At 40.3% G+C, this 21547-nt stretch overlaps 1 protein-coding gene across 4 annotated transcripts in view; it reads left to right on the plus strand.

Annotated features, from left to right (window-relative positions):
• LOC134911569 (uncharacterized) overlaps positions 1-21547 on the plus strand; it is a 301968-nt gene that overhangs the window by 172175 nt on the left and 108246 nt on the right. For all 4 annotated transcript variants that reach the window (XM_063919709.1, XM_063919706.1, XM_063919707.1 and 1 more), the window contains exons 4-5: positions 5746-5818; positions 5900-5954. In XM_063919709.1, the coding sequence (XP_063775779.1) occupies positions 5746-5818; positions 5900-5954 (128 nt within the window). The remainder of the gene's footprint in view (positions 1-5745; positions 5819-5899; positions 5955-21547) is intronic.

The raw sequence follows: 21547 nt of genomic DNA on the forward strand, positions 1-21547 counted from the left end.
CAAGAAATGTTTTTAGAAAGTAAAACATCAAAGACTTAATTGTGATCTCAAAGAAGGAAATTAGTTTTCTCCAAAATAGTAAAACTAAATTAAATCTAATAATAACAGTAACCAAAATAATAATAATGACAATAATAACAATGTGGCAGAATATGTGTGTGTGTGTGTGTGTGTGTGTGTATATATGCAACCAAATAAAATGTGTGTGTGTATGTATGTATATATATATATATATATATATATAAATAATATTAGTTGTAATATATAAAGAAATAGGTAATAACTTCGTCATTTATTTTAATCCGCAAACTCAACTCCTGAGATAAGCATGTATGATGGTCACAACATGCTCAAGTAAAATTTATTTTACAATATTTATTTTTTTTGGACCAGACTCTAATGTTGGCATTAAAGCATACACTGTGGGCTTTAGTTACTGCCTCATGGGACTCAAACTTTGGCAGTCTGATGGGGACTGCTACTGTAGCTCCTAATTCTGTAGTGCAGACATCTAGTTCCTTTAGGGCACCTATGATAAAGTTATTACCTCTTATGTACACTGGAGTTGATCCATGAGTATCCATTTAATCAGTCTCCTTGGGGGAAGATTTACTAAAGTTTCTGAAATAGACAAGTGTAGGGGTTATCCATAGCAACCAATCAGATTATGGCTATCATGTTCAAGAAAGTAACAGAGAAATGATATCTAGAATTTTATTGGTTGATGTGTGAAACACCTCCACTTGTCTATTTAACAAACTGTAGTAAATGTACTCCCTTGTATCCATATGTATTATGTTATCTTTTACACATTGTTATTTTTCATTATTTAATTTATACACTATACTAGGAAAGGGAGTAGTCCAGGATTACTCAAAGACAGTTCACTAGGGGCATAGAGGAGGTAGTAGTGCCACCAATAGTTAATTAAATTGTGAGAGGTGGTATTGTGTGGGAGGGTGGGAAGATGATCAGCTCAGTCTTAGACATGTTAAGTTTAAGACAGTGCTGAGACATCCAAAAAGAGATAGCAGAGAGACAGTAGGAGATATGAGTGAAGAGAGCATGGAAGAGGTCAGGGGAGGAAAGGTTTCAGTATCCTCAGCATAGAGAAGATATTAGAAGTTAAAAGAGCTAATGAATTACCTAAAAAGGACATATACAGAGAGAAAAGGAGAGGACCAAGACTAGAACCTTGAGGGACACCTACAGTTAGTGGAAGTGCAGGAGAGGTGGAGTCATGAGAGGAGACAGAGAAGGAACAGTCAGGGAAGTAGGAGGACTGCCAGCAGAGGGCAGTATCACACAGACCAAGGGAGTGAAGGATTTGCCAAAGGAGTGGGTGGTCCACAGTGTCATAATTAGCAGAGAGGTCAAGAAGAATATGCAGAGAGTAAGGAACTTAGATTTGGCACATGGAGGACTTTGTGAGGGCAGTTTCAGTGGAGTGGAGAGAACTGAAGCCGGACTGGAAAAGGTCAAGCTATGAGTAGGAGGAAAGAGAAGGCAGTAAGGTGATTGGTGACAATATGAGGCAAAATGAGAAGAGAGATGGGTCGGTAGTTTTAGAGGGTGTTTGAATCAAGGGTATTTTTTTAAGAATAGGAGAGACTAGTGCATGCTTGAAGGCAGAGGGGACAGTGCCTAATGAGAGTGAGATATTGAGAAGGTGGGCAAGATGGGAACAGGTAGAAGGAGAGAGATCGCGGAGGAGGGGGAGGAGTTAGGGTCAAATGAGAAGATGGTGGTGGGGAAAGGATGATAGCCATGACTTTCTCACCAGATACATAGGAGAAGGATATCAGAGTTGATGAGAGGGATGGGGAGGGGTGGTATGGTAGGTGGCTGGTTGCTGATGGTCAGGTGGGGTGTGATGTCCTGGTGTATGGAGTCAATCTTGGATGTGAAATAGGTGGCAAAGTCTAGAGCAGACAGTGAGGAGAGGAAGATGAGGTGGGGGTGGGTAGAAGAGGGCATTGACAGTGACAAATTGTCACCGGGGTTGGAAAACTGGGAGGAGATCAAATTCTTGAAATATGACTGTTTAGCGAGGGAGAGGGCAGCACTAAAGGAGAGAGCATAAGTTTGAAATAGAGGAAGTCTGCCTTAGAGTGTGATTTCCTCCACTGTCTCAGTACTTGAGCATTTTTGCAGATATCTGGTGCATTTGGTGTGCCAGGGTTGAGGTTTCAATCTGCGAGGGTGAATAGTGGTCGATGGAGCGACAGAGTCAAGAGCAGATATAAGGGATGCATTGTATTGGGATTTGGCTTGTTCAGAGTATGAAAGAGAGAGAAATGAGAGTGAACAGGGAGGATAGGGATGAGGTGTCATTAGCCTCAATGTTACAATAAGTGATGGTAGCCATAGGAGGTAGAGATGTGGAAGCAAATTTACAAAAACACCAACTGCGCTTTGGTAATTTACTCCAATTTGAGTCAAAGGACAATAAAAAATTAATTAATTTGTATAAAAAATATGCATATATAAAAATCTGTATGGTGGATGGAAAATACTAGGATTGTATCAATATATGCAATTACAATTAAATTGTCACAATAGCCATACATAAAATGTGTCACATACTGTACTATATAAAATAACAATGTTGCAATATTATATATCACTAACCTGAGATAAACAGCATAAAATACCAACAGACATAAATCTATATAAAGAGTCTGGGATATAAAGGGTTAAGAGCAGGACATTCTCCTCAGATTGACCCAATATGTGCATTTGATGAAAATTGCCTTCAATCAGTCTCATGCACTGCAGCCTTTAAAGTTAATAATCCTGGTGAAGGTGAAATTAAGTTTAAAAGGTATTTGATAGATGGTAATAAAGCATAATACCAGTACCTTAAATAAGATGGGGGTGTATAGTCCAAAAACATATAAGTGCCGGTAGCAGTGGAAGGGGCACTGATATAACCGGTGTAGCTACACTTGTGCATAAGAAGTCAGGTGCGGAAGAAGTATCAGAATACCCTCTGGGGAATCAGCTCTATCCGAGCGTCCTCGGATGGTTATATACCTGGCCACATTATTAGTCCATCTGAGGGAAATTGCACAATGCTGGTTTGGATGACCACTCTGCAGGAGGTAGCCATGGAAGATCAGGCTTAAGATAGCCACACACTGTGGTTCCAAGTGACCTCACTACCCACTCTGCTGGAGGCAGCCAAAATGTGCCGCACACTGTTCTTATCCGCTGGGGAGATCAGGCCAGATATAGCGCATACTGGGGCAGATGTATTAAGCCTGGAGAAGTGATAAAGCAGTGATAAAGCAATGAGAAGTGGAAGGTGATAATGCACCAGCCAATCAGCTTCTGTCAATTTACATATTGGATCTGATTGGCTGGTGCGTTATCACCTTGCACGTATCACTGCTTTATTGCTTCTCCAAGTTTAACACATCTGCCCCACTGTGTCACTGAATAGCTGACACTGCTTTATTCCCAAGTGTATAAAAAAGGTCAGGTAATGGAGTTCTAATGCGTTTCGTCACTGACACATGACTTTCTCAACAGTATCACACCTGTTACTGGGCCTGTGTATTTACACCCAGCCTCCAATGAAGTACACCTGATCTTCTAATCAGTCCAAATATCAAGGAAAAATGTTGACTGTTCTCATGTTATAATGAGTTGCACTCCCTATTTACACATCCAGCGCTATGATAAATGTGTTTACCTCATTTTATGTAAAAATATAATAATGCTTCAATGAAAATTAAGAGGATTGTAGCAAATAATTTTGCCATACTCCTCATGGATCCAATCTTGATAACTTGTTTAAGCGATACTCCCTCAGTCATTTTTAACAAATCAGACAATTTATAATGGAGTTTAGCTCCTACAGTATTTTCTTTATAGACAAAAGAGACATAAATCAGCCCACTAGAGCTGCTTTTTTATAATGGCTGCTGACGAAACCCAAGGGGTGCTATAAATGTAAACAGTCTGTACCATTTGCTCCTTTATATAGAATAATACATGCTCATTTAGGTCTTCTAGTGGTGACATTTTTGTAATCAAATAGAATCAATTGCAACACCACCTATGTTATTTACATCTTAATTTGCAGCTGTGTTTTAATGTACATATGCAGAACTACAAGGAATCTGAAAATTAGACTCCTTGATCTTAGGCCCAACATCATAAAAGGTACCAATACACATGGTATCTCCAGACATTTTATGGAACATCATGTCAACCCTATGATACCATGATGTATGCAAAGAAAAACATTTTCTTAACCTCAGACACAATTTGTATACATTTATCATAGCACTGGATGTGTATGTAGAGAGTGCAGCTCATTATAACATGAGCACACTCAAAGTTTTTCCTTGACATGTGGTGATTAGGTGTACTTAATTGGAGGCTGGGTTTAAATACACAGGCCCAGCAACAAGTCATACTTTTGAGAAAGTCCCCTGTCAGTGACGAAACGCATTAGGATTCCATTACTTGACCTTTTTCAGACACTTGGGAATAAGCAGTATTGGCTATTCAGTAACACAGTGTGTGCTATACCCAGCCTGATATCCCCAGCAGATAACAACAGTAAGCGGCATGTCCCGGGTGCCTCCAGCAGAGTGGGTAGTGAGGTCACTTGGTACCACAGTGTGTGGCTATCTTCAGCCTCATCTTCCCACGGCTACCTCCTGCAGAGTGGTTATCCAAACTAGCATTGTGTGGGCTAGGAATGGAAACTGCAGGAGTGGGACACGGAGGGAGTGCGTTATGATTCTGGTAGAGGAGAGGTGAGGTGACAGGTAGAGCAGGGAGAACACAGCGCTGGGTGGTGGGATAGAGTTCTCGTGATGGGGTAACAGGAGAATAGGGGAATGTGAAGCAGAACAGACCATATTATTATATTTGCAAATAGCACGACTGAGGAAAGAAGTACTATATTCATGCATCATATGCAGTCTAGAGGAAACTATAGAGGTAGCATGTATATACAAGGGACATTGTAAATACCTGGTGGGTCACAGGATGTTCACAGCCCAACTGCAAGAGATCACTTGTCAGCACATATGTCAGTGTATGTGTGTGTGTTCAGTGTGTGCCAATTGGGATAACATTTCACTCCTGACAATGCCATGACTATTTCTCTTACCCTTCACAGACACCTTCCTTAATTATGGAGAGTGTACTGATAGAGCGAAAATAGTATTTTAAAATCCAAAGGTACCACCTAATTAGACCCATATATACTGCAGATATTTTGGTTGTGGTGCTTTGCTGGTTCCATAACTGACTCTTGGCTTAAGATGTGTCTACCCCTCACGTTACTCCTCCTCTGTCTTGTAAAGGTGGTTAACCAAATTAAATTGATGGTTTTGGTTTACAGAACTGGCAGTTCTGCATGAATCATGACATCTTACAGTAGGAGTAGTTTTATTTTTCCTAATTGTTGATTTATCTGTAAATTCATGTATTTTAATGAATGTTTATATCTCAAATCATTTTTAATTTTTTTTTAATCTATATTTACACATATAGCAACAAAAATAAATTAATCCATTCCACAGAGTTTTGAGAATAATAATGCAATGTATCTGGCATTAATTAAACACTTCAACTCATTTATATAGCTATTCGCTCCAGAAATGTCATGCAATTTTTTCAGTTTTAGTGTCAGTAAAAATGCTGTACACATCTAATAATGTCCTTACACCATTTATTCAAGTTCAAATGAAATTGAAGAGCAAATGTTTCTGTTTTACACAGGTGTCCTACTGAAGTTGAGAAAAACATTGATGTAAAAGATGAAGGTGCAACATCTCCTAGTCCAGATGAAGAGGTTAGAAATATTTGACTTTTAATTTTTTGGGTGGCTGCAGCTATTTTGAAAAGAGATTAATCTATTTTATCTCGTTTTCAGATGAGCGTAACACAGATTCTTAAAGATTTGGAGTTTATTCTAGATCTTGAAATACGTAAGTGAACTTTTAAATAAATTATTTTTAGCTTTGTAACTGTGTAGCATATTGTTGCCAACCTGCAAACCACAAAAAATGTTATGGGTGGTCACATATTCAAGTTGAAAGGACATTTTTAAATAGCAGACTAAGGGGTGCTTCAAGAGAGGAGAAGGCTGGTGTACAGACTCCATCTGGGCCCCTCCTCTTTAGCCAGCTGCGCTCTAGACTCTGGGCACTAGGGTCACTAGGAGACCCTAGCAGGGTCCCAGAGTATAATGCGCATGTGCAGGACTCAGTGATTTTATTACTGTTCATGCACAAAATGCAGGGAAAATGTCTGTCACACCATGTTCCTGGTGATTTCTGCAGTGCTGCTGTCGCCGATTCAGGACGCCAGAGGATAGGTATTGAAAAAAATGTGTGCAGTGTCTGCAGTGTGGTCCTACCTGTATCCTGGTGGCCTATGTTCGCCACACACACACTGCACCCATTATAAATATACCAGTGAGTAGACTGGACTTATCCTTCTCTAGTACCTAGTGATGAGAGTTCCCAACCCCACTGGAACATCTTTCCTCTGAGCTGTGGAATCCATCAGAACAAACGTATCTGCAGAGTTAGCAGCAGTGAAAAGTTATGTTGTGCTTAGTCATCCTTAACATCATTGAGCTGCTTTAGTGCACCAATGTAACAATGCAAGAATGCGACAAATAGTATGCTGATGATATACTAATCTCATTCTCTTCCTCTGACCACTCCCTCTCCACTGAGGTGCAGATGGAGCCCTCCTCATCTATGCCTTTAATAGGTTTAACTGAAACAGGGCAGTCGGACTTAATCCCCTGCTGTAATGACTTAATCCCCTGCTGTATTGTTCTCTCTGTATTGTATTGCAGCTGAGAACAATAGATGAAAGGCTTATGCTAATAAACCTTGGTGCACCTAGGTGGACCATAGAAGGCTAGATGAGCGAGGCTCCATCTATAAATTACTGTAGTACTAACATTAATAATTGTTGCTCTGTTGTCTAAACACTTATGTTTTGTTTGTATCTTTGTACTTTTCCCAGAACAAAACTACAAACACTTTGTTTATAATTCACTACCGTGCGACCACTGGTGTATCTATAATGGGTGCAGTGTATGTGGTGCGCAGAGGCCCCTAAGTCCAGAGGGCCCACACTCAGGTCTGGATTAAGAGAGAGGCAACAGAGGTGGTCATCCAGGAGCCTTTACACATTAGGGGCCCCCACACAGTGCTGGATCAGCTGCGAGAAGTGGAGGAGTCTCCTTCCAGCAGGTTGAGCGGCTACCGAGGAGCTCATGTGTCTATAGTGTGTCTCGCAGGAAAGGGAAGTACAATCCCACGAGACACTAAAGTGTGATCCAGCTGGGTATACAAGTGGTGTGGTGCCTGGATAGCCAATGCTGCAGTGCCCAGGTTCCTGGGGTGGCAGGGGGAGAGAGAGAGAGTGTCTCATCACTTTTACTAGTGGGGGCCCCCACATCTTTGTTGCCCTGGGGAACCCACATCTTTGCTGCCTCGGGGTCCCCTACCAGCCTTAATCTAGCCCTGCCCACACTAGACACATTGCACCCATTTCTTTACTACTCACCTCTCCAGAGTCCCCATCGGTGGAAGCAACAGAGCACAAATCACTGGGAAAATGGTACAGCATCCAGGCGCAGTAAAGAAATTGCTGGGAAAATAGCTGTCACGCCATTTTCCAGAGATCTGCACATGCGCATTAGCATCTGAGCTCCTAGTGCTCAGACTCTACACAGTGCTGCTGGCTAGAGAGGAGGGAGCCAGGACAGAGGCTGCACACATGTATCCTCCTCTCTTAAAACACCTCTGCTTGCGACTAATGCTAGTCAGCTGACTGACAAGGCATTATGACAATGCAAACTGCTTTATAGATTAGTCTTCCATTAGGACTCACAATTTTTTCAGATACTGATTTTACTGAACAGAGAGAGGGTGTTTTAGGAAGGGACACCATCTCCCTGTACTGTCCTTTGTACGGCACTGCAAAACACTTGTGGCGCCCTAGAAATAAAATGTAATAATAATAGGTCAGTGAATGCAAGCTTTCAAAGTACGATTATACGAATTTCTCTTACAAATTATTGTATGGCTTTTTAAAATTAGATGCTAAAAAGATGTGTGATTTTAATAGCAAACCCATGAAATAACTAGGGATGTGCACTTGAAATTTTTCGGGTTTTGGTTTTGGGTTCGGTTCCGCGGCCGTGTTTTGGGTTCGACCGCGTTTTGGCAAAACCTCACCGAATTTTTTTTGTCGGATTCGGGTGTGTTTTGGATTCGGGTGTTTTTTTCAAAAAACCCTAAAAAACAGCTTAAATCATAGAATTTGGGGGTCATTTTGATCCCAAAGTATTATTAACCTCAAAAACCATAATTTCCACTCATTTTCAGTCTATTCTGAATACCTCACACCTCACAATATTATTTTTAGTCCTAAAATTTGCACCGAGGTCGCTGGATGACTAAGCTAAGCGACCCTAGTGGCCGACACAAACACCTGGCCCATCTAGGAGTGGCACTGCAGTGTCACGCAGGATGGCCCTTCCAAAAAACACTCCCCAAACAGCACATGACGCAAAGAAGAAAAAAAGAGGCGCAATGAGGTAGCTGTGTGAGTAAGCTAAGCAACCCTAGTGGCCGACACAAACACCTGGCCCATCTAGGAGTGGCACTGCAGTGTCACGCAGGATGGCCCTTCCAAAAAACACTCCCCAAACAGCACATGACGCAAAGAAGAAAAAAAGAGGCGCAATGAGGTAGCTGTGTGAGTAAGATAAGCGACCCTAGTGGCCGACACAAACACCTGGCCCATCTAGGAGTGGCACTGCAGTGTCATGCAGGATGGCCCTTCCAAAAAACACTCCCCAAACAGCACATGACGCAAATAAAAATGAAAGAAAAAAGAGGTGCAAGATGGAATTGTCCTTGGGCCCTCCCACCCACCCTTATGTTGTATAAACAGGACATGCACACTTTAACCAACCCATCATTTCAGTGACAGGGTCTGCCACACGACTGTGACTGAAATGACGGGTTGGTTTGGACCCCCACCGAAAAAGAAGCAATTAATCTCTCCTTGCACAAACTGGCTCTACAGAGGCAAGATGTCCACCTCATCATCATCCTCCGATATATCACCGTGTACATCCCGCTCCTCACAGATTATCAATTCGTCCCCACTGGAATCCACCATCTCAGCTCCCTGTGTACTTTGTGGAGGCAATTGCTGCTGGTCAATGTCTCCACGGAGGAATTGATTATAATTCATTTTAATGAACATCATCTTCTCCACATTTTCTGGAAGTAACCTCGTACGCAGATTGCTGACAAGGTGAGCGGCGGCACTAAACACTCTTTCGGAGTACACACTTGTGGGAGGGCAACTTAGGTAGAATAAAGCCAGTTTGTGCAAGGGCCTCCAAATTGCCTCTTTTTCCTGCCAGTATAAGTACGGACTGTCTGACGTGTCTACTTGGATGCGGTCACTCATATAATCCTCCACCATTCTTTCAATGGTGAGAGAATCATATGCAGTGACAGTAGACGACATGTCCGTAATCGTTGTCAGGTCCTTCAGTCCGGACCAGATGTCAGCATCAGCAGTCGCTCCAGACTGCCCTGCATCACCGCCAGCGGGTGGGCTCGGAATTCTTAGCCTTTTCCTCGCACCCCCAGTTGCGGGAGAATGTGAAGGAGGAGATGTTGACAGGTCGCGTTCCGCTTGACTTGACAATTTTCTCACCAGCAGGTCTTTGAACCCCAGCAGACTTGTGTCTGCCGGAAAGAGAGATCCAAGGTAGGTTTTAAATCTAGGATCGAGCACGGTGGCACATTGGGCATCGGCCTTGGCAGACGACGTTGCTGGCATTTCATCGTCTCGGCCATGACTAGTGGCAGCAGCTTCAGCACGAGGTGGAAGTGGATCTTGATCTTTCCCTAATTTTGGAACCTCAACATTTTTGTTCTCCATATTTTAATAGGCACAACTAAAAGGCACCTCAGGTAAACAATGGAGATGGATGGATACTAGTATACTTATGGATGGACGAGCGACTGCCGACACAGAGGTAGCTACAGCCGTGGACTACCGTACTGTGTCTGCTGCTAATATAGACTGGATGATAATGAGATGAAATCAATATATATATATATATATAATATCACTAGTACTGCAGCCGGACAGGTATATATATTTATTATGTAATGACTGATGACGGACCTGCTGGACACTGTCAGCTCAGCAGCACCGCAGACTGCTACAGTAAGCTACTATAGTAGTATGTATAAAGAAGAAAAAAAAAAAACCACGGGTAGGTGGTATACAATTATGGATGGACGAGCGACTGCCGACACAGAGGTAGCTACAGCCGTGGACTACCGTACTGTGTCTGCTGCTAATATAGACTGGATGATGAGATGAAATCAATATATATATATATATAATATCACTAGTACTGCAGCCGGACAGGTATATATATTTATTATGTAATGACTGATGACGGACCTGCTGGACACGGTCAGCTCAGCAGCACCGCAGACTGCTACAGTAAGCTACTATAGTAGTATGTATAAAGAAGAAAGAAAAAAAAAAACCACGGGTAAGTGGTATACAATTATGGATGGACGAGCGACTGCCGACACAGAGGTAGCTACAGCTGTGGACTACCGTACTGTGTCTGCTGCTAATATAGACTGGATGATAATGAGATGAAATCAATATATATATATATAATATCACTAGTACTGCAGCCGGACAGGTATATATATTTATTATGTAATGACTGATGACGGACCTGCTGGACACTGTCAGCTCAGCAGCACCGCAGACTGCTACAGTAAGCTACTATAGTAGTATGTATAAAGAAGAAAGAAAAAAAAAAACCACGGGTAGGTGGTATACAATTATGGATGGACGAGCGACTGCCGACACAGAGGTAGCTACAGCCGTGGACTACCGTACTGTGTCTGCTGCTAATATAGACTGGATGATAATGAGATGAAATCAATATATATATATATATATAATATCACTAGTACTGCAGCCGGACAGGTATATATATTTATTATGTAATGACTGATGACGGACCTGCTGGACACAGTCAGCTCAGCAGCACCGCAGACTGCTACAGTAAGCTACTATAGTAGTATGTATAAAGAAGAAAGAAAAAAAAAAACCACGGGTAGGTGGTATACAATATTATATATATATTATATACAATTTTATATATATATATATATATATATATATATATATTAAACTGGTGGTGACTGGTGGTCAGGTCACTGGTCACACTATCAGCAACTTGCAAGTAGTACTCCTAAGCAGACAATCACAATATATATTATACTGGTGGTCAGTGTGGTCACAATGGCAGTGTGGCACTCTGGCAGCAAAAGTGTGCACTATACGTTATATGTACTCCTGAGTCCTGCTCTCAGACTCTAACTGCTCCCCACTGTCAGTGTCTCCCCCACAAGTCAGATAATATACAGTCACACTATCTATCACTTCTATAAACGGAGAGGACGCCAGCCACGTCCTCTCCCTATGAATCTCAATGCACGTGTGAAAATGGCGGCGACGCGCGGCTCCTTATATAGAATCCGAGTCTCGCGATAGAATCCGAGCCTCGCGAGAATTCGACAGCGGGATGATGACGTTCGGGCGCGCTCGGGTTAACCGAGCAAGGCGGGAAGATCCGAGTCGCTCGGCCCCGTGTAAAAAAAAATGAAGTTCGGGCGGGTTCGGATTCCGAGGAACCGAACCCGCTCATCCCTAGAAATAACATTGTACATTTTTTTACAGTATACCCTAATTCATTATTTCTAGGTTTATGTTCTTGAGGTACAGTAGGAATGTTTGTGAGCTGTGCATTTATTTCTAACCTACATACTGATGCATAAGCTTTGCATAGCTTCTGAACTCTTATCATTATTCCATTGAACTGAAAGTATATTCAATTTTTGTGCATTAAATTAAAACTTCTTGTGTTTTTGGAAACTCCTATTTATATTTTTTCTATTTTTCACACAGTGTTGGCAAAGAATAAATCTTATGTTTTCAATTATCCGCTCCACTGCATAGCTTTTTAAATTACATTTTTGATGCAACTTCTGTGTAAAGTTGATTACATTGAATGTTCTGGAAAGAAACAATGACAGTGCCATTTCTTCAGTGACACACAATAGTTTAGAGACAATGAATATTGTACAGATTAAACAGATTCTATTTTCTGCACCTGGATTTTTACAATGACTTATTGTGTCTATTGTACTGTATCTTTGTGTCCTTTTCAAACATTATTATAAAATGAAAACGTGTATGGATCAGAGAACTGATGAGATTTTGCTTTGGAAATTCTGGCAGTTCCAAGCCAACTAGTAGTTACAGAAAGTCACTAACAGGATAATCAATGCATACTAATTTGTTAAATATTTCACATGGCTTCTCTGCAAACAGATTCTCAGTTAAACACAGTAATAATCCTCCTTAAATTTCATTGTCAATCTTCTACATTTCTAAAGTATTTTGTTTTGGTAAAATCTCAGATCTGTTAGATCTTAATATACATTTACCATATAACATAAATATTGCACTGTTCATTGATTTTGACCCTTATAATGATTTGTTTATGAAGGGGTAGACTAAATTGAAATAAATTAACGTACCCTGGTTTATAAATAGCTATGTTTATAACAATACAATAGTAAATTTTATTTTATTCTAATACACATTATGCTTTCATTTAAATCATTAATTCTCTAATGTGAAACCTCATCATCTGAGACTGTCAAGCTAGTGGCTGTGAGACAAATACAACTCTCTAAAATGAATTTCACATCTTCAAGCACCCTTAAAATCTTCAGTGTAATAGATCTGACAAACATAATAACATATGAGTAGCATTCAGACTTCATGAAATATTTTGCCAGTGGAGCTATAAAAATAGCATTTTATACACTAAAACATCATATTTTGTTGTAAACTGGAATAATTCCCCCTACATAAAAACAGTGAGTTTCCACCATGAGGCAAAATGAAGCCCCTTATACACCTGCTTTAAAACGCTGTTTCTAATTTGCATTCTTAACCCAAGTTCATACCATGAAACTGAATATTAGAGTAAAACCTATTCCTTTTTTTTGCACTTGCATAACCAGCTTTATGTTTATGCCTATTACAATTATTTATTTTGCAATAACGTTTTTTATTAGATCACCAAAATCAATGTCAAAGGGTGCAAAGCACTCACCCAAAACAACGTAGTATTAACAGTCTCAAAATAAAAGGCATTATGAGACAAATCATTAAAAGGAAAACAAAGTGAATTACAACATAAACACCAATGCACAAGGTAAGTAATGGCCTTAATAGAACAGAAGAAAAAAAACATAGAACAATAAAGAGAATGAACAACAAGAAGAAAATGGTAAAGGAGGAAAAGAGAAACCACTTGGGAAAGTAGCAAGTGAAATTATTAGATAATCAAGTTATTTAGTGAACATCACTAGTGTGGCCTGAATATGAGGGAGATTCTTTAAACAGAAGCCAAGGTCCCCAGGTACTACTAAACTATCTCTCTATTTAGTAGCTCCAGATCATTTATAGTCTTTTAAAACACCAGTCTGGTGAACCATTCCACCATGGTTGGGGGAGTTGGAGACCTCCACTGATCTGGAATTACAGCCTTGGCCAGTGCGGTTGAGGTGCTTCATGAGTAACTTTTTGTAGGAAGACACAGGATAATCTATCTTACTAAGGAGCCAGAGAACTGGTTCTGAACTAACATCCTGGCATTTGGTCTCTTTAGATAAAGAGATCACCAAGTTCCAGAAGGCGTGTAGCACAGTACATTACCACCATATATGAAATGGGGAACCCACAGCTGAGGCATATCTCCAGCACATGTCGGAAAACCCTGGGAACATTTTAGCAAGCACTAATGGGCATCAGTGGGCAAGGACCATTAATTGAGTGTCCACTACCAAATATCTAATCAAGCAGAACACAGTGGTTTGGAAGATCTTCTCATAATATTCAAGATCTAACTGTATGCCCACATCTCTTTCCCAGTCAGCCATGAAGTGTGGTAAAGTGGAGAAAGTGTCCTCTATGAGAAGTCTATAGCTTAAGGAAAGGAAATGCTGAGTCCGAGTCCGGGATTGGCATGGTGCTTTAAAAGAAGCCAGGGGTCTATAGGCAGCCTCTCAAATTGGTTTACTGGACAGAGATGTTGAATGAGCAGATACCTAGAAATCTCAGAGGCCTGCAGATCCCAAGTCGCTTGTAAATGGCTGAAGGAATGCACACCAGGTGAGGTCACTAGATGGTAAACATATAGCACCCTAGCCTATATCCAAAGATTAAATGAGAAAGTAGTCATTCTGTGAGGAGAATAGATGTATCTCCAAGTGCGCTGTCAGCAGCAGCTGGTATCAGGGTGGTTGAGATCCCCAAATAATCTATAGAGAAAAAAGTAGTGAAATGGTATACCAGCGCTGACTGTATGAATAAATGATGAATTAAACGGCTTGTAATAATTAGGTATTTATTATATACTATTAACATTTTTTTAAAAATCATTAAAAGGCAATATAAACTACACACAGATATTAATATATTGTGCCATCAAAATTATTCAGCCACTATATATGCCCAACGTCCAGTATATCTGGCTAGGACTCTCCTCTATATAGATTGTCCAGTCACTTGAATAAGCAACTGGTTTTACCAGATGTTTGCAAAAGCTGATGAGGGTCAGTTGTAATTTATTACCAGTATTGGCCCTTTCGTAAGCAGTCCTCGATGAAGATCAGCTGGCAACGAGTCCTTTAGAGTCTGAAGGGGTAATGAGGCCGCACACGCTGCAGTGACAATTTCCAGATGAATGGTGATTGTCCAAATAAGTGCCAGAGAAATGTATTGAAGATCCTATTGACTGGGCATAGGTGGCATTAATCCCAACGAGTTTCGCTGGTAAGAGGTGTCCAGCTTCCTCAGGAGATATGCTTTAAAGGACTCGTTGCCAGCTCCTCTTCATTGGGGACTGCTTATGAAAGGGCCAACACCAGTAATAAATTCCAACTGACCCTCATCAGCTTTTGCAACACATCCGGTAAAACCAGCTGCTTATTCTAGTGACTGTGCAACCTATATAGGGGAGAGTCCTTGCCAGATACTGTATACTGGACATTGGGCATTTATAGTGGCTGAATATTTTTGATGGAACAATATATTAATATCTGTGTGTAGTTTATATTTCCTTTTAATTATGTTTAGAATTTTAATAGTATATAATAAATACCTAATTATTACAAGCCATTTAATTCATTATTCATTCACACAGCCAGCTCTGGTATACCATTTCATTGCTATTCTGTGAGGAAAGTCAGGGTTGTGAAAAAGTGGTGTCATGGGAGAGGGCAAAGAAGAAACTTGCAGTCTTTTTACTTTTCCAAAGTCAGGGTCAAATGGGTGACTGTCAAGGTCAGGGTTGGTTGAATGAGTGACTGAGTAAGGGTCGAATGGGTGACTAAGGGAAGGGTCAGTGTCCATGCTATCATCATGTCTTCATGACACTCAAGCATCTCCCACTGTCTGTCCAATTTCAACCGGGACCACTCCAGAACAGTACTGAGAGACACTACCTCACAGTAAGTAAAGAAGTGGGGCAACTGAAAGAGAATGTTATGTCCGACGTGAGGTATTTGCCCCACAAACTCATTTACCAAACAATGAATACTTAGAAAGCAGTTCCTGGGCACATGTATTGGGAGGAACTGGGGCAAGTAAAGTATTCTAGGAAACACATTCATTTTAATTATGATCGCACTGCCCAACCATGAGAATGTACCCTGGTGTCAATCCCAAAGTTCACCTCTAAGCTTAATCAGGAGTGATAGATGGTTGTCTGAATGCTGCATTATCCCCAAATATTTAAGTTTCAAGGAATAGGCATTTCTATAATGGGTGCAGTGTGTGTGGTGCGCACGGGCTACTAGGTCTGGGGGGCCCACACCACACACACTGTACCCATATAGTATACTTACCTTTCACAGCCACAAATCACATGGAAATTAGAGTGGAGGCCAACTTTCTGAAAATCAGATATGAGGTTGGGTGTAGAAACAGGAGGATTGGTCAAGACGACTAGGATGTTATCTGCGAACAAAACCAGCTTGTGTTTATGGCAATCTATCAACAGCCTAGATATGTCTGGGTTCAATTGGATCATCCTAAACAATGGGGTAAATTTACTAAGATGGGAGATCTATTTAAAATGGGATGTTGCCCATAGCAACCAATCAGATTCTACTTCTCATTTATCTAGCACCTTCTAGATTATAATACCTGGAATCTGATTGGCTGCTATGGGCAACGTCCCATCTTAAATAGAACTCCCATCTTAGTAAGTGTACCCAAATGTCTCAGCAGGAGGACCAGGTACCAGTGAGGGCAGGGTGCATGAGTCCTCACTGGGTGGTGATGGACCTGTTGGCTTAAGTAATTGGTGCACATATGATCTTGAAGGCATAGAAAGGGGAGGACAGGGTCCTTTTATGCAGCAGATTTTTTTAGGCTTTACCATGGCATATAGAAAATGGAATGTCAAAACGAGATAAAAAAAGAAAGAAAATACCCTTCTGAAAATGATGAAATACAAGACTTGTGTGCTGAAATTGATGGGCGGCTGTTGGCCATGTTTCCTTGTAAATAGAAAGGCAGCCATGCCCAAGGCCGAGCCCAGAACAAGCAGGGTGGCCAAACAGTTGATTATTTGGCAAAGAGGGGTCCCCCTAAAAAGGAATCATGAAGTTGGTCCCATTCAGCAACAGAGTTGTGGCAGCAAGGCAAAGAAATCTAAAAAGTCCTGCAATTCTTAAGGAGACCGCCAGATGGCACAGAAGGTGCAGAGAGGCCTAATTGTAATCTCCATAGAATAAACACCCTGCAGTAACAATAGGCCACTAGGCAGTAGTAGAATCTTGTAAGGATATTCCAGGAGAGTAGCACAGTTCCTCCAAACAGGATGATGGGTCTCTTCAGGTGCAAACAGCAAAATCTAAGGTTCCACAGGTAGGGAAAACTGATACAGAGACCCATACTCACTCGATAGGCATAGAAAGCTTCAAAGAGGGATTGCCATCAGGAGAAGTGTCCCACAGGTTATGAAAATAATCAGTAAGGTGGCTCACAGTCTAGCTGAGTAAAAGTCTAAGAAGGAGCTGGCAGTGTTGCAAGGTCAAAAGCAAAATGACAACCATCTCTGATGAGTGTAAGGAGACCCTGCAGTAGATGGACACATATGAATGATTGAATTATGCTGATTTCCTAGTTGAAAGACAAATAAATTGTTATTTATTTGTATTTTTGAATAGATTCAGTAAAGGTGAAAGTGAAGCTATTTGTTTTTTTTGCTTTGGTTGCTTTCACTAAAACCTTTGTCAGTTGTCAACTGGGCAGGTCAGTATTTATTACATATTTTTTGATCCTTACAGTAGTCAAAGGTACTCTGTGACATACCTTTTTATACACAGCCATTTAGATAACCCTCCACCATTGTTTTGGATGGTGACCATATTAGATGTACAGTGCACGAGAACAGGTTAAACAATTGAAAAATATATTTATTCACTTAACAGCTAAACTTGCACTGCATCAATTCAAAGGGCTTTTATATGTACATGTGTAATAAATGCACAGGGGTACAGTGTGTTAGAACAGTACAAATGATAGAACAATACTGTATATTATTTTTAAAATTGCATATCAACTCACACTGTGGCAGTTAAAGGGCCTTTGTTATATTATGTATGTGTATAATAAATGCACAGGGATACAGCGAACACAGGTTGGGCAAATAATTTTTTTTAACTTTTTTATATTTTTGTAATGTTTTTACTTTTACTTATTTTATTTTTTTAACTAACAAGTGACAATACACACTATAGTGCTACTTTTGAATGCACCGCCAATTTAGATGGACACAGCACAGTCAATTTAACCGGCAGTGTACAATGCAGCACACAGCAGCATGCCTGAGAACAGAGGGAAATGGGGCTGAGTCACCACTCAGGGTCATTATAAAGAATCCAAAACCCACAAGAACCCAATGCCGGGAGAATGACGTTTTGCCTTGATTTGGAATCAGAGTCTGTTGTGAAAACTGGAGCTGCAGCCCAGATTAACTCAGATCCTATATAATAAATATATATATATATATATATATATATATATATATATATACTGACAGTGGTGTTCGGCACTCCCTTAACTGTGAGAACTGCTGCGGGTGCCTTCACATATGTGAAAATGAATCCTCACACTTACATACAGACCAGGGTGCGGCCCTCCGTCGGAATAAGACACTGAAGGCAATTTATCAATGAATCAACGTTTCAATGTGGGTACAGTACATTGTCATCAGGATTACAAACAAGTATTAAAACTTCCTACCTTAAAGAGCAATCACCAGAGTTCATACCGTGGCTGATGGCGGGATTCCGACCCCGATCAGTCGCTTTCTAATGACGTCATCACGCACGTTGCATGAGCCGTCAGTGTCATACCATCACCATAGCTGCCATCACCTTAGCAACCATTCTAACAGGAACTGTAGAAAATAACAATAAATCTCCAATGTATACATATAGATACTCCTTGTAACATAATCACCATATATTGCAGTTATATACTCATATTCATTCTCAGGCGCGGGCTATCCTTTTTATGGAACTGTTTGAAATCATTAAAGTCCCACTGGACCTAGATAAATGAATAATAATGATGGCTACTCCAGTTGGGTAAACCCATGCCTGTAGCTAAAACAGACACCTTTAGCTGTTTTATATAGATATTACTCAAAATTCTATCATATGGATATATACAAGGAAAAATACAAATAAATATATGTATAAATAGCCACCTTAGCAATCACTAGAATACATCAAATTTCCTTTTTAATTAAAACATGAAAAAGAAAGATATTCATTCAGTCCTTTAGGACTGATAACATCTAACCGGTGGATCAATTGTGTCTCACACCTTAGTAATTTCAAATTGCAGTCCCCCCCTGGTCTAGACTGTGGGACATGATCTATCATTCTATATTTAAGTCAAGCCATGTCCCCTCTCCGCAAAGTGGCGTGCCACTGGCTGTTCACTTGTACTGCTTGCAATGGCTAATCTAATTGCATGGCGGTGGGCCGCCATTCTCACCTTAAATTTGCATTGGGTCTTCCCAGTATAGGAAAGCCCACATGGGCAAATTATCTGATAAACCACATATACACTATTGCAATCTAGATGGTGCCTGATTTGATACATTTTTCCTGAGTGGGGGCGATTGAATTTATCCCCCTGTATCAGATAATTACAAGTGGTGCATCCACATTTAAAACATCCCCATCTTTTATTAGATAAAAAGTGCTGGTGTTTCGATGGCCTAGCTTCAGTAATGTCAGTGCGGACCAGCAGATCTCTTAAATTTTGTCCCCTAGAGTAACAGGGCATAATGTTACTCTCGGTTAAATGCAATGCTTCATCACACTTAATCATTGGCCAAAGGTTTTTTGCTGTTCTAGAAATATCATTAGATAAACAGTTAAATCTATGAACAAACAGTAGTGATTGGGTAAGTGATCTGCAAGGTTTTTTCCGCAATAGATTCACCCTATTCATTGACATAACCCTATTCTTCGAGGAGATCAGCATCTTATAATCATAGCCTCTAACTAAAAATTTCTTAATAAGTGTATCAATTTGCTTCTCAGCAGAAGCAGGATTGTCATTAATGCAACGTATTCTAATCATTTGTGAGAAGGGGAGGCCCATTTTCAACTCTCTAGGATGACCGGTATTCATATGCAATAGTGTATTGCGGTCAGTCTCTTTAGTATAGACTGAGGTACTGATAACCTCAGCTCCAATCGTAACTATAACATCCAGAAAGTTTAACTGGCACTGACTCATATTAGCCACTAGTTTAACTGAACTACCAGAGGCATTATGTGTCTCTATAATTTGTAAAAAATGCCTCCTTGGTGTCATTCCATATAATAAAGATGTCATCGATAATATGGGTGTATATTAGCATTTTTTACTTACGGTAATTATCTCATCTGTAAAGAAAATATCGTTCTCAACATCAAACATAAAACAATTAGCATATGCTGGGGCCATTGAAGACCCCATCGCACAGCCTGTTTTCTGTAAATAATATGCACCATCAAAAAGAAAATATTTTTTTGTAAAAATAAATTCCAATAGCTGTAACAAAAATTGTACATATAATACCAAAAAATCACCTTCCTTCATCAACAAATTTTTAACCGCAGCTATACCCAAACCATGTGGGATCACTGTATAGAGACTAGCTACATCTATACTGATGAGCCAGGCTCCAGTCGGTATTGGTCCCACACTTGTTAATTTGTTCAGAAACATTGTGGTATCTAAAAGGAAGTTTTCATGTCTCTGCACCAAAGGCTGCAGGATAGAGTCCAACAACACTGCCGACGGTTGCAATAATGAACCTCTTGCAGAGATTATGGGGCATCCCGGGGGAGGGGGGGGTGTATTCCTTTATGGACCTTGGGTACCGTATACATCACTGGTACTAGAGGATGTTCAGGTATTAGTAAATCATACAGATCTTCATGTAAAATATGCATATCCTTACCCATTAATAGACAATCACGCAATTCTCTTTTAAATATTTCTGTAGGATCATCTCCAAGCTTAGTGTATGTATCGTTATCATTCAATTGATGCAAAATCTATGCTTTGTAATTAACAAGGTCCTGAAGGACTATCCCCTCTCCTTTGTCCGCTGGTCTTATAATCAAATTTTTATTGAAAGATTAAGTTTTGATAGCTTCTCTTTCCAAAGGGGAAAGATTAGGATGTATCCGGGTTTTATTTTTGCTAATTAATTTAGCATCATGTTCTAGAGTTCTACTGAAAGTCTTAATGGTAGCATTGTTTGAGTTAGGTTCAAATGTCGATTTACACTTAAATTGTTTCATCTGTTTTGGAACCTGCGATTCACAAGATGTCACTTGTTCCTTGTTTCCAAAGAATTCCTTTAATTTGAGTTGTCGATGTAATCGATGCTTATCCACTTGCCACTGCAGATCGTAAAAACCCACTGTAGGTATGAAAGATAGCCCTTTCTGTAATAGGCTACTTTCAGCTTTAGTGAGTTCATATGAGGATAAATTAACAATTATTTCCTCGGTGCTATTGGAGCCTTGTTTCCTTGCCCCTTGCCTCCTGTTTTGTCCACCACTTCTTGAGGGTCTTGATTTTCTGTAGCATTTTTGCCCTTTCTTGTAGTCACCCCTAAAGGGGGTAAAGTAGCCTTTCTTCACCTGCGTAGATTCCTTTCAGTTTCACTAGCCGCACTACCCTGGTCTTGTGAGGATTGAGTATCAAATTTTGTTTTAGGATATCTGTTTCTTCTAAAGATGGTATTCTGTTCTCATTGGCTCTCCCCCCATGCAGCCACTGGTATACCTTGTGATGTTCATAATCCAATTCAACTTTAGTCAGTTTTTCC

Source organism: Pseudophryne corroboree, chromosome 4 (genome assembly GCF_028390025.1).
Source record: "Pseudophryne corroboree isolate aPseCor3 chromosome 4, aPseCor3.hap2, whole genome shotgun sequence".
Classification (NCBI taxonomy): Eukaryota; Metazoa; Chordata; class Amphibia; order Anura; family Myobatrachidae; genus Pseudophryne; species Pseudophryne corroboree.